The sequence below is a fragment of the Oryctolagus cuniculus genome, chromosome 9 (assembly GCF_051225735.1).
Source record: "Oryctolagus cuniculus isolate XC-2025 breed Fujian yellow rabbit chromosome 9, ASM5122573v1, whole genome shotgun sequence".
Lineage (NCBI taxonomy): Eukaryota > Metazoa > Chordata > Mammalia > Lagomorpha > Leporidae > Oryctolagus > Oryctolagus cuniculus.
Genome location: NC_142875.1, coordinates 5,958,286 through 5,971,564, shown reverse-complemented (window position 1 = coordinate 5,971,564; position 13,279 = coordinate 5,958,286). Strand labels below are relative to the sequence as shown.

At 52.7% G+C, this 13,279-nt stretch overlaps 1 protein-coding gene across 1 annotated transcript in view; it reads right to left on the bottom strand.

The window, feature by feature from the left end:
- The window catches only part of EFNB2 (ephrin B2), a 43,784-nt gene extending 33,724 nt beyond the window's left edge, over window positions 1–10,060 (bottom strand). The window contains exon 1 of the mRNA XM_070048582.2: window positions 9,299–10,060. Within this exon, the coding sequence (XP_069904683.1) occupies window positions 9,299–9,420 (122 nt within the window). The 5' untranslated portion in view covers window positions 9,421–10,060. The remainder of the gene's footprint in view (window positions 1–9,298) is intronic.
- Window positions 10,061–13,279: the final 3,219 nt, after the last annotated feature.

Here is a 13,279-nt window from a genome sequence, read left to right as displayed (position 1 = left end):
CAATCTATCCATTATCACGCTCATCTTTAAAAGTCATAGGTACTGATAATCCCCACATTACAACAGTGGCTGAACTCAGTAGGTCAGTGATCTCACAGGTCTACTTGTTCTGTCTGCCGGATCTGCTTTTGGGCTTCGAGCAGACAGATGAAGGAAAGGAGTCTGTTCACAGGTGGAAACTTCAGGGACACATGCTGCCCTGAGCTGAAGCAGCATCACCTTGGCTGGCTTACTACTCATTATGCCAGCTATTCCCTGTGCTTTGCTCAGAGATGTCCTGGCTTCCAAGACTCAGCTTCCTCCTCCCCTGGATGCTTGTCTGAGCCTCTTCAAGATGAATGCCAGTCTCTCTTGCCCTGCGCCCCAGCACACCAGGCCGCAGCCCCCTGGCCAGGCACCTGCTTGGGTTTCTGCTCTCCACTAGCCTTAGAGTTTAACTATCTGGAGGTAGTGATTGTTGGGCTTTGTACAAGGCTGCTTTAAAAAGTGTGCAGGAAAACCAAATTCAAATTTAAGTGTTTTGGTGCAAAAAATATTTGCACTCCATGCACAGCTTTTTCAAAATATACAATCTCCAATGAATTCTTTGAAGATCCCATGTATTATCAAAGCCTACTATCAGGCCTAACAATCGATAAGTATTATAGAATTAATAAGTGAATGATCCACCATTAGTGGCCTGGATACTTTATTCCTGGCTCCTAAACCAAGAAAAGGACAGGGAGCAGCAAGACAAGAGGTCCCAAAACAGCTTTTAAAAGTGGGATGATCTTAAAGTGTGGTGTTCCAGCACCTGCACCACCTAGGAGCTGTAGAAATGTAAATTCCCCATCCCTGCCACAGACTTCAGAAATCCCAGAAGTGCCTAACTGCACACGCCCAGCAGGCAATTCTGTGCCCTAAAGTTCAACAGAAGGATAAATTCTCTAATGGTAGAGGATAGGCAGCCACCCACATGGACTTGGGTTGTGTCCCTCAGACTACTGAAATGAAGCAATGTTTGCCCAGGCTTTTCAGATAGGGCAGCTGGGGGAGACTTGCACAGGCATCAGGTGTCCCACCAGCCCTTTCGAAAGCTGCTTAACTGCAATGTGCCTTCCCAACACAGGAGTAAGATGTGCGATCACATTTGATCCATGTCATAAAGACGGGGCCAGCGATGTGGCCAAGCAGGCACGGGAAAAGCTGCCGCCCACAGTGACGGCATCCCATATGGGCGCTGGTTTGAGTCCAGATGGTTCTACTTCTGATCCAGCTCTCTGCTATGGCCTGGGAAAGCAGTAGATGATGGCCCAAGTTCTTGGGCCCCTGCACCCGCGTGGGAGACCTGGAAGAAGCTCCTGGCTCCTGGCTTTGGATCACCACAGCTCTGGCCACTGAGGCCATTTGGGGAATGAACCAGTGGATGGAAGACCTCTCTCCCTCTCTCTGCCCCTGCCTCTCTGTAGCTCTGCCTTTCAAATAAAAAAAAAAAAAAAAGAAAGAAAGAAAGAAAAAAAAAAGACACACAACTAGGAGAAATAGGGAACTTCTACTTGGGAGTCCATTATATGGATGATTCATTTTCCCATAGAAAGGGGGAAGGATTCAAGGCCTATGGGAGTTATTTGTTCTTAATCTAAAATGCATCCAAATATAGTTCTGGCAGTTAAGTGAAAAACGACATTTTCTAACTCCATCCTCAGTCAGCCAGATTTTGAACTTGACTTGACCATGACTCGTCCTGCAACCCTCACTCACTGGCGGTTCTGATTCAGGAGGCCAGTGGAAAGGGCAACGACTGAAATTTGGAAGGTTTTTCAGGTCACAAAACCACATTGTGCCTCAGTTTCATCAGCACTAACAGGAGAGGCCGGAAGAGATAATCTGAAAGACACTCTGTGCTTTGAAGGCCAGCAACCCTGTGATATGCATGTGGGTTAGGTGCCTGCAGAGGGTGTGGATGGAAAGTCAGAGTAGGCAGACATCAGGGAGCTGTGTCCCACACAGCTGCTGTAATCACCTACTTCCCCACAGCACAAACACGTTGACCCTACTGGTTTCAAAAATCCAGTAACGCTCACAACTGCTCATACCCTGAGTGACTTGGGAGTGGTGTACGTGAAAGGCACCAATTAAGTCCTCAGTGGCCATGGGGACTTCACTAGCAAGTATTGAAAGAATGACACAGATATGAGCCATATGCTGTAATTAAAACTGGATGCAATTGAATGTAAATCATAATTTAAAGAAACTGCATTCTGTAATCACTTCCTACAGAAAACACAGTCTATCTGTAGCATGGGAGGAAGTGATCTGTTTCATGTGTGACAGAACCGGAGCTCTGAACGTGTGCTCCTCGCTGAGGAGTCAGAATCTACCCATGCTCTCAGAGAATGCCCAGAGCCAACTATTAATACTTCTTGACTGCCAATTTCTCCCTCATATTTTGTATAGAGAATTACCAAGGGCAGAAACTATCTGTTTTGTTTTAACGGAGTTTTGTTTTGTGTTTTGCAATCAGCAAGGATGCACTCATTCACTAGCCACAAAGTGCCTTGGACTAGAATTATATATTTGAATTTATACATGAAAAGGATAATATTTCAATAGTTTAGAGGCACTGCTGATTCTCCTGGAACCACAGAAACAGGCTGCCCTGGCATTTTGTGTGCACGGAAACACATTTCACAATCGATTCCCCACTCTGACTAGTTTTCTTATCTATCATACCTCTCAAATATGCTCGTGCAGGTAGCAGGCAAAACTAAATGTTGGAGGAGGGTTAGTAAACAAATAGCAGGCCTTTCTTGCATCATTTCTTTAATCACTTTAACCCTGTTCCCAATAGAAAGCTGGAGGCCAAGGCAATTCAGCTTCTTCTTTTGTCACTTGCCTGCCATAAATATGCACCAGTCTCCATCTGAAAAGCTGAAGGGGGCCCGCAAGCTTGCTGGACATTTATCATGTTCTGTTCCCTGTTAACAAGCAAATACTTTAGTTGAATGGGCTATTAGCAATCATTGTCAAATGAGAATGCAAGGTGCTAGGATGTGACCAGCTTGTAAATTAGGAGATGTCCCTTCTCTTTGATGAATCTGGACAAATGAAATAGATCTTTTGATATAAGTTACTGAATTATATTAGAAAAGAAGGGGAAACAAGCAGGCACGGGGTACCGCAGGTCCCTGTGCAATAATTTCAAAATGTTTTAGCCGATAAAAGCTACACAGTAATGACTCCAGTAATTCTCATAGCAATGAGAAAACCAGGCAACAAATGTAATGTATCTAAAGCCCAAACAGATGGTCAAGTCAGCTGAGAATTAGGAACACAATCAATGAAATGGGTTTAAAACAGTATATTTAGGATTTAATGGGAATCCTCATCATTCACTTATGGAAGCAGAAGTCTAAAGCCCTCATGTTGTTAAGACAAAAACAGCATTGAAGTCTCCTTTGAAAAACACACCCAAGATCCACTCCATCAAGAGAGACACTTGGGGTGTTTGCAGGCTTCGCTATTTTCCATGTCTGAAGAGTTCAGGCTCTTAAAGAAACGCTAAGGCCTTTCTGTAATTTGCCAAAAAGGAGGCAATAGCGCACATCTTTCCTCTCAGGCTCGACCCAATTGCGGATGTCGCCCTGCGTGTAAGCCAATCACGGGTTCAATGGCTGACTTTGTTTAATGACTAGAATGGGAAGTGTGGAAAGCAAAAAACTAAATTCCGGCTTATTTACAGGGCTGTTGAGGACAGAGAGCAGTGGGACTTAACAGCCTGGAGACGTTTTCAACTTTAGAGCTCGCTGGCACTAACATCTTTATAACCTTCCCATCCACCTCAAAGGCTAAGACTCACATTTAGGGGTAAAATATCTTCCAGATAGAGCTTACTGGTTTCGGCATACGAGATAGCTACTAATTTGAATCAAAGCTAAGTTTCCACCCCCCTCTCTTTTATTTTTTTTTTTAAACTTTACTGTCTATTTTTTCCAGGGTGGGAAGGACAAAACAGCAGATCTCTGTGGCGGGGGGAGCGGGACCCTGAGCAATGTTTGCTTTTGCTTCTTGTGATGGAGCAGGTCTGAAAGATGCTGAAATCAAAGGGTCTCTGTTTTCTTTTCAGATAACCCCAGCGCTACCTATCCCCTCTGGTCTCTGTTCCTTCCCAGCATGTCCCTGCCTGAAGCCCAAATAGATTAAGGCAGGCATCGCGAAGGGCGGTTAATCCTGCAGAAATGGCAGCCGCTGTTAGGCCAGGAGTTAAAAAGGAAAAATCTTCCAGGCCCTAACAACTGCGGCGATCTGAAGTTTTAATCAGCCCCAATCTCAATCTGTAAAAAGGCAGCCAATGAAATCCACCTTTGCCATATTATCCACCACCAATGAGCAAGAACCGAGCAGCTTTTCTTCGCCGCTTTCACCCTCCCAGGCCACAAGTGGAGCTTTCAGACTTTCTAATCCCAGTGTCCAAGTCTGCGTGGTTCTCACATAATACCCAACAGCCTGGAGCGAGCGCCTTCGCCTCGACACCCTTTTCAGAGACGTGTCATTTCTAACATCAAGCTAATCTATATGTTGCCATGGCTTCCCCCTTTATCTGCCTTTACATCTTATGAACTGCATGGATTTACCACATTATTTTTATCTGAAAGACAGAAAATGGTGGTTTTATTGCCATACAATCAGATTACTGCTGCTAGTTTCTCTATGCCTTTTTACCATACTTCAATCAAAAGGGATCAGTTTCTTTATGCTCTGCCGTTGATTTACATTGCATCTGTAAAGACCTCGTCTGGGTTGTAATCCCCTTATTAACTATGACCAGGGTTGATTTGCCTAAAAATAAAAGCAAATTGTGTCAGACCCTTTCACTTTGTTTTTGATTCGGAACTACAAAATGGATTACTAAAGAAATCTTCAGAGTTCACACGGCTGGTATAGTGCTGAATTTAAAATGAGAATTAAACAAGTTAAACAGGGGAGCCATGTCAACGGTTTACGTTTTCCATCACGGGAGAAGGGCTGAATTGCTTATGTCTTTGTATTCTTTGGCTTTGGAGAGACAATGAAGCCACAGGAGTTTTTCCAAGCTGTTCGGAACCCGTCCCATTCGCTACCCGGCCTTCTTTGCTCTTATACTCCTTCCCCAGCCCCATTCTAATTCCCCCCTTCTAGAGAGGAGGGGGGCGCTCTTTCCTGAAAGAGCTAATTCCGGAACCCTATAGCTCCGTGGGTCCTGCATATTTTAATCAAAATATTTTAAAGAGTCCAACATTCCTCTCTAAGGTTCTGCTCCGCTACACAAAGGCTGAGCTCATAAGCAAATTATGTAGATGTATAAATAGGTGACCTGAAAAACAGGTTCTTTATGTTGGCAGCAAAGGCAGGCAGAGACGAGGGCCACCACCATCTTCATCATCATCTTTCTTTGAACAGCACTTCTATTTTCCAATTAAATATTTTCATAGTTTTCATAAGAGTTAAAATCTTTCCTAAGACATTTTTCTTAAAAAAAAAAAATTAGAGTCTACAGTCTGCATTTTCCTGTTCTCTGCCACTCCCATTCCTCTGACGCATGGCTGAAGTCATGCTGGGATCTCAAACCATCTCCCCTCAGGTGCACGCGCTCTGAAGCATTGTTCAAAGTTGGGTGCCAAACTGAAGTTCCTGGGTGCCGCCCGAAGTAGCACAGGGGAAGACAAAGCAGCGAGGGTTCAGTTGCTCCGACTGCAACGCCTGTCTGGAGGCAATTATCACGCGGCCCACCAACCCAAGGATTTACCCAGTAAGTGTACAGACAAGAGGTTTTAGGATAATTAATATAAATACACCAATCACTCTTCAGCTGACTCCGTATGGAGAAGCTATTCCCACATGCAGTTTTTACGTGGTCTCCTGGCGATGGCTAATTCACCTGTCCTCAGACTGCAGCTTAGAGTCAGAAAAGCTTAGGAATGTTGGAGTCATTTGCATTTCTTTGCATCGGGAGGACAAGTGTCAACAGCTACGCTTTGTGAAAGATTTAGAACCAAGTGCTTAACCAATCATCTTAACCTCCAGCTCCAGTTCCCGAGGCCTGAAGCCGTAATTGTGAAGGTTAAGAAGTGCTGTCCTGAGACACATGATTCCCAAATAAATTCTCATCTGAAAAGAAGGCTACCAAGCACGTTGGGAGGTGTTGCTCTGGCCTCGGCTTTGTGCTCCGCCTGGCGCGGCTGTCCTGTGGAACAAGGACAGTCTATTACCTACAGTTTATCATCCTGACAAAATGTGAGGAATGTGGATGTGAAAGCACTAACAATTCCACCCCTGGTGCTTTGTGCTTTTTTCTCTCTATATTAAAACCGACAAGATTAACCCAAACGCAAACTGTGGAGCATAGTTCAAGGGGCTATTCAATCAGTGCTGAATGTGCATTTGTTTACTTACAAAAATAAGAATTTCGGACACAATGGGAGGCAGGCTGGCTTATATGTTATTGAATGCACTGTTTAAACAGCACTACCCATTGTAGTTTATTTTATCCATCTCTGACAGGTCTGTATTTATTCAGAGCTTGACTGTGGGGAAGCCCCTGCATTGGAGGTTATCTGGATATCATCCAGCCATTCTTTTGCATCAAGCCAATCAATATCAGGAACGAAGTATTATGTAGGGAAAAAATTACATGGGGCAAGCAAAATGCTTTGATAACTAACTAGCATGTGATGCCCAGGGAAGCAGCAGCAACCCTAGATACAGAAATGCATGCGCGACTGCCATTTTCATCGAAGTCAGTGTTAACTCTTTCCAGAATCACACCACTACAGATTTGCTCACTCTAAAGTGAAGTTAATTTTTTTTTTAAAAGAGTGAACTATTTTATTTTGGCAAAACATGATGCTTGGAAAAAATTTGTTCTACTAAAATGTTAATTAGAAATGGAAGCTAGGCTTTGCTGTTCTCTCCTGAATTAAAAAAAAAAAATCGTAACTTAACTGATCCAAATGGCTACAACTGACCCAACTGTAGCAAAACCTATGAATGATCTAACAGATCGGCCGCCCGCGTTTCAGTGCTCAGTGCACAGAACTCCTCTGGATTATCTCATAAACTCTTGGGGACGGGGGCAGCAGCCGATGTGATTCAAGTAGTTAAGGAGACGCTGAGTTTACAGAGGATTTCTGGACCTTGTATTCAAACAGCTGCTGCAAGCTCCCCGTGTGGACCACCTGCTAAAAAAGCTGACCTCCGAATGAAACAAATCTAATTACTGACGGGGGCTTCATTATACACGAATTGTTGCACAGGTCATAGGAACTGCTGGAGAAACTTCACTGCCTTTGACTACCTTCCTGCCACGTCGTGTGCACTGAGTGAAACTTTCCCCTGGAAATGCACATGCAACTTCCCCAGGTAAGGCAACCCCCTGGCACCAGGGCTTTGCAGTGTGTGGCTCTGCTTTGTTGTTTTGTTTCATTCTCAAACCTGGCAAAGGCTCTTTGGTCTCATTCTCCAGGAAGAAATCTTTCTGGTCTCTCAGGCTAGCGTTCACTACTCTGCGAGGCAGACCCTCGTCCAGGGCCATGGCGTCCGGGCCTGCAGGCCAGCCATTGTGTCACAATGCTAAGGGAAGTTTCACCGTGGCGACCCGGGAGCCATCACACGGTGAGCGGTGAGGGGAGGCAGCCTTCTCCGAAATGCAGGCCCCTAGCTTAGGTCTCTAACTCGCGGCCTGGCCTGGGAGGAGCCTTAGTCCTCCGTACTGGGGAAGCGTCCGTCACCCCCGCTCCTCCCAGCACCGGACCAGAAGGTCTTCCCTTCAAAGCCTGGGTTGAAACCAACATCGTCCACTCTCTCGCCCTCAACGCGCCTCCTGGATACACACGGATCAAGCAGAACGCAAAGACTCAGGTGTGGACCTGGGCGCCGAAGGGGTTAATGGGACCGTCCTCCAAGCAAACTTCAGCTCGAATACCGAGTCCCGACGGCGCAGGGGCGGGGGATCGGCCGCAGGGAGCGCGGACGAGTGAAAGTGCAGGCGGCGGCGCGGGCGGCCCGGAGGCGGGGCGCGGCCGGCGCGCGTTCCGCGTGGAAGAGTGACCTCTGCAGGCGCCCGCGCTTCGCCGCCCGACCTGGTGCCTCCGGACCCGGGCGCCAGGGCTGGGTCGGCAAACACCCCACCTGGCATTAACCAGCCCACGCCGCCACCACACAGGCGGCTGCCCCTCGAGGCTTCTGGTGGCGCGCAGGGTCTGTGGGCCGGTGCCACCCCGCGCCCCGCACCCCGCGAGCGTCCCCGCTTAGAGCCCTCCGTGGCCGGGATGCTTTTGTTCTTTTACTGGAGGAAGTCGGAGTTCGCAGGTGGATAGGAGGCGGCCCATTTTTAGGAGTGGATGCGGTGTTTTGATTCCGAGGTGATCTCTAAACCAACCCGCCATCTCTTCCCTCCCAAGTCCACTCGCAACGCGCTCAACTTCAATCAGGCCACGGACTCAGCCTCGCGGGGGCCAGGCCTCGCTCCGGGAGGCGGCCGCCGTCTGCACACTCTCGCCAAGCGTCTCCGGGCTGGCGGGGAGCGCGAGGCCGTGCGCAGTACCGAAGGCGCAGACCAGGGCCACATTTAGGCACGCGCTCCGTTTCCTAAATTCTGAATGCACTCCGCAGCCCGCATCGACGGCGACTCCCCACAACGCCCGGCCTGCTCCCGAACGCAGCAAATCGGATCCCGAGAACCCCCGTCCTTCTCCCACCCAGGTCCCCCGCCCCCAGCCGCCCCCAAGGCGAAGGAGCGGCGCCCGGCGGGCAGGGCCCCGCGCGTTTGCAGCAGCCGTCCTCAGCATGCAGTCGAGCCCGCCGAGTCCCGGGCACGGCTCAGAAACCGAGGGAGGGAAGGCCGAAACGCCGGGCGCAGGCACCCTCGCCGCCAGGTCCTCCCGCGGGGCTCCGGGGGCGGCTGGCGGCGACGCCGGGCTCCCTCGCGAGGTGCGCCGCCGCACCGCCCCGGCCGCGGGGCCCTGCCCGCCGCCCGCGCCTCCGGAGCCCCGCCGGTGCCCGCGCGTCTGCAGCCCCGGGTCCCCGCACAGCGGCGAGGGTCAGGGATCGCCACCGGACACCTCCCCGGACGCGACACCCGAGCCCCCGGGGCTGCCTGCGGCCCGGCGCGCTGCGGGGCGAGGGGGAAACCACGGGCGGAGAGGGCGCCCCTTCGAGCCGAGCGAGGGCCACGCGCAGCGGGCGGGCGCCCGGGGACCGAGGCTCGGGAGCCGGCGGCCCGACCCCTCCTCCTCCCGCACGGACGGCGCGGCGGACGGCGCGGAGCGCGGAGGCCACTTACTTGGAGTTCGAGGAATTCCAATAGATAGGCTCTAAAACTATCGATCTGGAGATCGCAGTTCTGCACAAAACCATCAAAACTCCCCAGCAGTACTTCCACACGGAGTCCCTCCGGACGGCCATGGCCAAGCCGCTCCCAGTCTGCGCGCTCCGGGCGGCCGAGGCGGGGGCAGGACGCAGGCCGGGGACCCGCTCCCCAGGCGGCTCCGGGGCGCGCCGCGCAGCGCCCGCGGCGGCCGAGGCCAGGTGCGCTCGCCCTGCGGGGCCCTCAGGGCGCGGGGCGGGAGCGCACGCGCGGGGCGCGGCGGCGCGGCGGGCTCGGGGCTCCGGGGCGCCGCGCCGGACGCAGCTCGGACGGCCGGCTCTCGTGCGGCTCCAGCGTGCCGGGCCAGCCGCGGCGGGTGACCAGGGAGGACGCGGGGCCGGGGCGCGAAGGCCCGAAGCGGACGGACGACTCGACGCGGGGCAGCGGGCGGCGGGCGCCGAGCCCGGAGCGCGGCCGCCTCAGACTATAGATCCAGGGGCGCGGGCAGCGGCCCGAGCGCGCGTCGGCGCCTCTCCATGTCCCGTGGCGCGGAGCGGAGAAGGGCGCCTCCTCGGTCCTCGCGGCTCCCGGCCCGCGGAGCAGGTAGGCGGGCGCTCGGCCCCCGCCGCGGGCGCCGGACCCGCGCGGGCCTTTGTGTGCGGGGAGGGCGCCGGGACCGGCTGCGCGAGCGGCTCCTCGTTCCGGCGGGCGCCGCCGTCCCCGCCGAGGAGAGTCAGCGCGGCCGGCGCGCTGTCAGAGCGCTATAAACGCGGGGCCCCGCCCCGAGTGGCGCCGCCCATTGGCCCGCCGCGCGGCAGCCGCGCGTTGGTTGGGCGCGGGCCCCGTCCGTCCGCCGCCCCCGCCCGACATTGGGCGCCGCGAGGCGGGGCGCCGGCTGACAGGTGAGCCCCGCCCCCGGCCCCGGGCGGGCGGTGTGGGGCGAGCGGCGCGGAGCAGACGCCCGGCGAGGGCCGGCGCCGCGGGGCCAGCCGAGCGCGGGGCGGGCGGCCACGCCGGCACCTGTGCCCGCACGCACTCCGCGGCGCACCTTCCACGCGGCCGGGAGGGCGAGGCGCAGGCTGCGCGTCTCCCGCGGGTCCCCGTCGGGCGGCCCGCTCCCTCCGCAGCCTCCGCTCCGTGGGTTTAGGTCGCGGCGGCGGAGTCAGCGGCTCCCGCGCTCCCCACCGCGGGGCCTCTCCTCCGGACGTGGGAGCCCACGCCCGTGCGAGTCGGCGCGCGGGAGACCCGCGCGGAGAGGGGCCGGCGTTCGTCTCGCCTCGGCCTCGGCGAGCGCGGACGGGCGGCGCGCTCGGCTTCCACGGACCCACAGCGCCCACTAGCGGCCGCCCGCGCCGCCCGGCGCCCAGCGAGCGCAGCCGCCGCCCGAGCCTGCCGGCCGCCGGGTCCCGCGAGCACCGGCCGAGCCTGCCGGCCGCCGGGTCCCGCGAGCACCGGCCGAGCCTGCCGGCCACCGGGTCCCGGGGCGCGCCGCTCGGTGCCCGGCGCCTCGGAGTTCTGCCCGGCGTCTCGGAGCTGTGCCGGCGCGCGCGTGTCCTGGCCTTCCCGATGGCGGTGCGCACCGGCGCCGTGCGCTCGTCCCGGACTCTCCTTCGGACTGCCGGGAGTGACCACTGGACTGGACGCGCGAGCGGCCGAGCGCACGGCGCTGGCCCCGTGCTGTTCGCTCCCGCTGCAGGACGAGCTGCACTGCCGCTCCGGTGCCGGGTTTTTACTAACCGCAGTGGACGTGCGTTTCGGTCGCAGCGTCGGGGTCCGTGACCGAGACGGAGTGGTTGAAGCTGGAAATGGCACCGACGCGTGCCCGGTGCGCAGCGCGCTCGGCGCTTTGAATACATCTGCTAGGGAGGATTTTAAAAACAGCCCAAAGACGGGATTTGAAGTTACCGGCAGATCCCCCAGGAGAGATGAAAGAGACCGGAAGGGGCCGGCGCCATGATTTCTAACTTCGCGGGAGTGGAGAAGGTCTAGTTCCCAGTATGCTTAAAGAATTTAAGTTCGCTGCAACCCACTGCCGGGGTACTTGAAAACACTTGGGGCGACGGGATCAACAGACGACGTGTGTTGCAGTTTTGAATCCGTGCACATGAGGGAACTTCTAAAAAAGGTCATGAAATTGTGTATCATCAAAAATAAACTATCGTCTTAAAATTTGGCAGCTAAATATGCACCTTTCCGTCTCACTTTATGAACTTTCTGTGGTACCCCTGTATAAAGTTAGCCGAATGTCTTCATGGGGAGGATTTCTCATGGTTTAGCAAGTTTGCTATTGTGGAATTTGTGACCTCTTAACTCACTACATCCTCTGCGAGTAAACTAGAGGAAATAAAGGAAATTGGCATTGTCTGAAAATAACCCAGCTTCCAAAAATACTGTTTACAGAAAATCAGTCTCTCATCCAAAGCATTTTACCTTGGGGAAAATGTAAATCTACTCTTTAAAATCACAGATTACTAAAGTCTTTAAAACCAGATTACTACTGAATAAAGTGTGAATGTTTACCAACTTTTAGTAACTAGATTCGCTAAGACTGAAAACTGCAATAGCACACAATTTTGAGCTGTAAAATTTCAGTAACTGTCACCGCAAGCCACTTTTATCTACTACTGAACATGTACCATGCCAGGCAAAACGGTTTCGTGTTAGCATGTACAAAAGGCCAAGCAGAAATTGTACGTCTGCCTAATACTTGCTTGCATTTGGACTTCATTTTACAATTCTTAGTGAAATCTGGTTACTGTGCAATTTCACCAGGATGAACTTAACATAGAGGGAGCAGATAAAATTCCAGCAGAATGTTCTGGAAGCTGAGGAAGTTCCAAAGTCAAGTGAACAAACAGTTGGGAATTTGTCAGTTGTGAAATACAGTGCGGCAGCAAGTGTGAGACCCAGTTGGATACTTTTAGTTTTCTAACAGGGCAATCAGTTTTGCCCAAGAAAACGTACCTAGTAATTCTGTCTCTATGAGCTGGCGCTGCGGCTCACTAGGCTAATCCTCCGCCTTGCAGCACCGGCACACCAGGTTCTAGTCCGGGTGGGGGCACCGGATTCTGTCCCGGTTGCCCCTCTTCCAGGCCAGCTCTCTGCTGTGGCCCGGGAGTGCAGTGGAGGATGGCCCAAGTGCTTGGGCCCTGCACCCGCATGGGAGACCAGGAGAAGCACCTGGCTCCTGCCATCGGATCAGCACAGTGCACTGGCCGCAGCACACTGGCTGCGGCAGCCATTGGAGGGTGAACCAATGGCAAAGGAAGACCTTTCTCTCTCTCTCTCTCTCTCACTGTCCACTCTGAGTGTCAAAAAAAAAAAAAATTCTGTCTCTGCCCCTTTGAATTCATATCACTTTTTGGTCTGTAGGACTTAACGGTGTTTCTTGCAAAGTCTTCCATCAATTGTAGACATGCTTCAAGACACATGTAACATACCCTTTGTAAAAACAAGCTTACCTAAGTCACAGAAAACTAATTTCGTGTTGTCCAAGCTGTGCATGTTCTTGCTAATCCTCTCCTGAACCTGTACCCTTTGTACAAGAACTCTGGCGAATCACGTTGGGCCCAATGTACCTCCACAAGGATGACTCTCCTGAACGGGAGCAAAATAACAACCCTTTCTTAAAAACAACTCCACCATAACACCACCCCACCCCCCAATCACTCCACTTCTAAAACTCTGATTACACTCTGACACATCTTCACTTTGAGCCTACTTGTCTCAGGAAAGTACTAAGCTTGGTTAAGACAATCATTTAAGTTCAGTCAACTTACCTTCCGAATCACAAAGCATATTCCTTATGAAAGCAAGACGCCCTATGCAAGGGTCTTTAAGAGTTCACAGAAAATGACTGAAAAATGGCATGGATCTCAAAATTTTTACACCGAAATAGATTCTTTTAATTCCATTTTCCAGGGAACATTTGGAAGTGTCCTTGTATTCTCTACCACC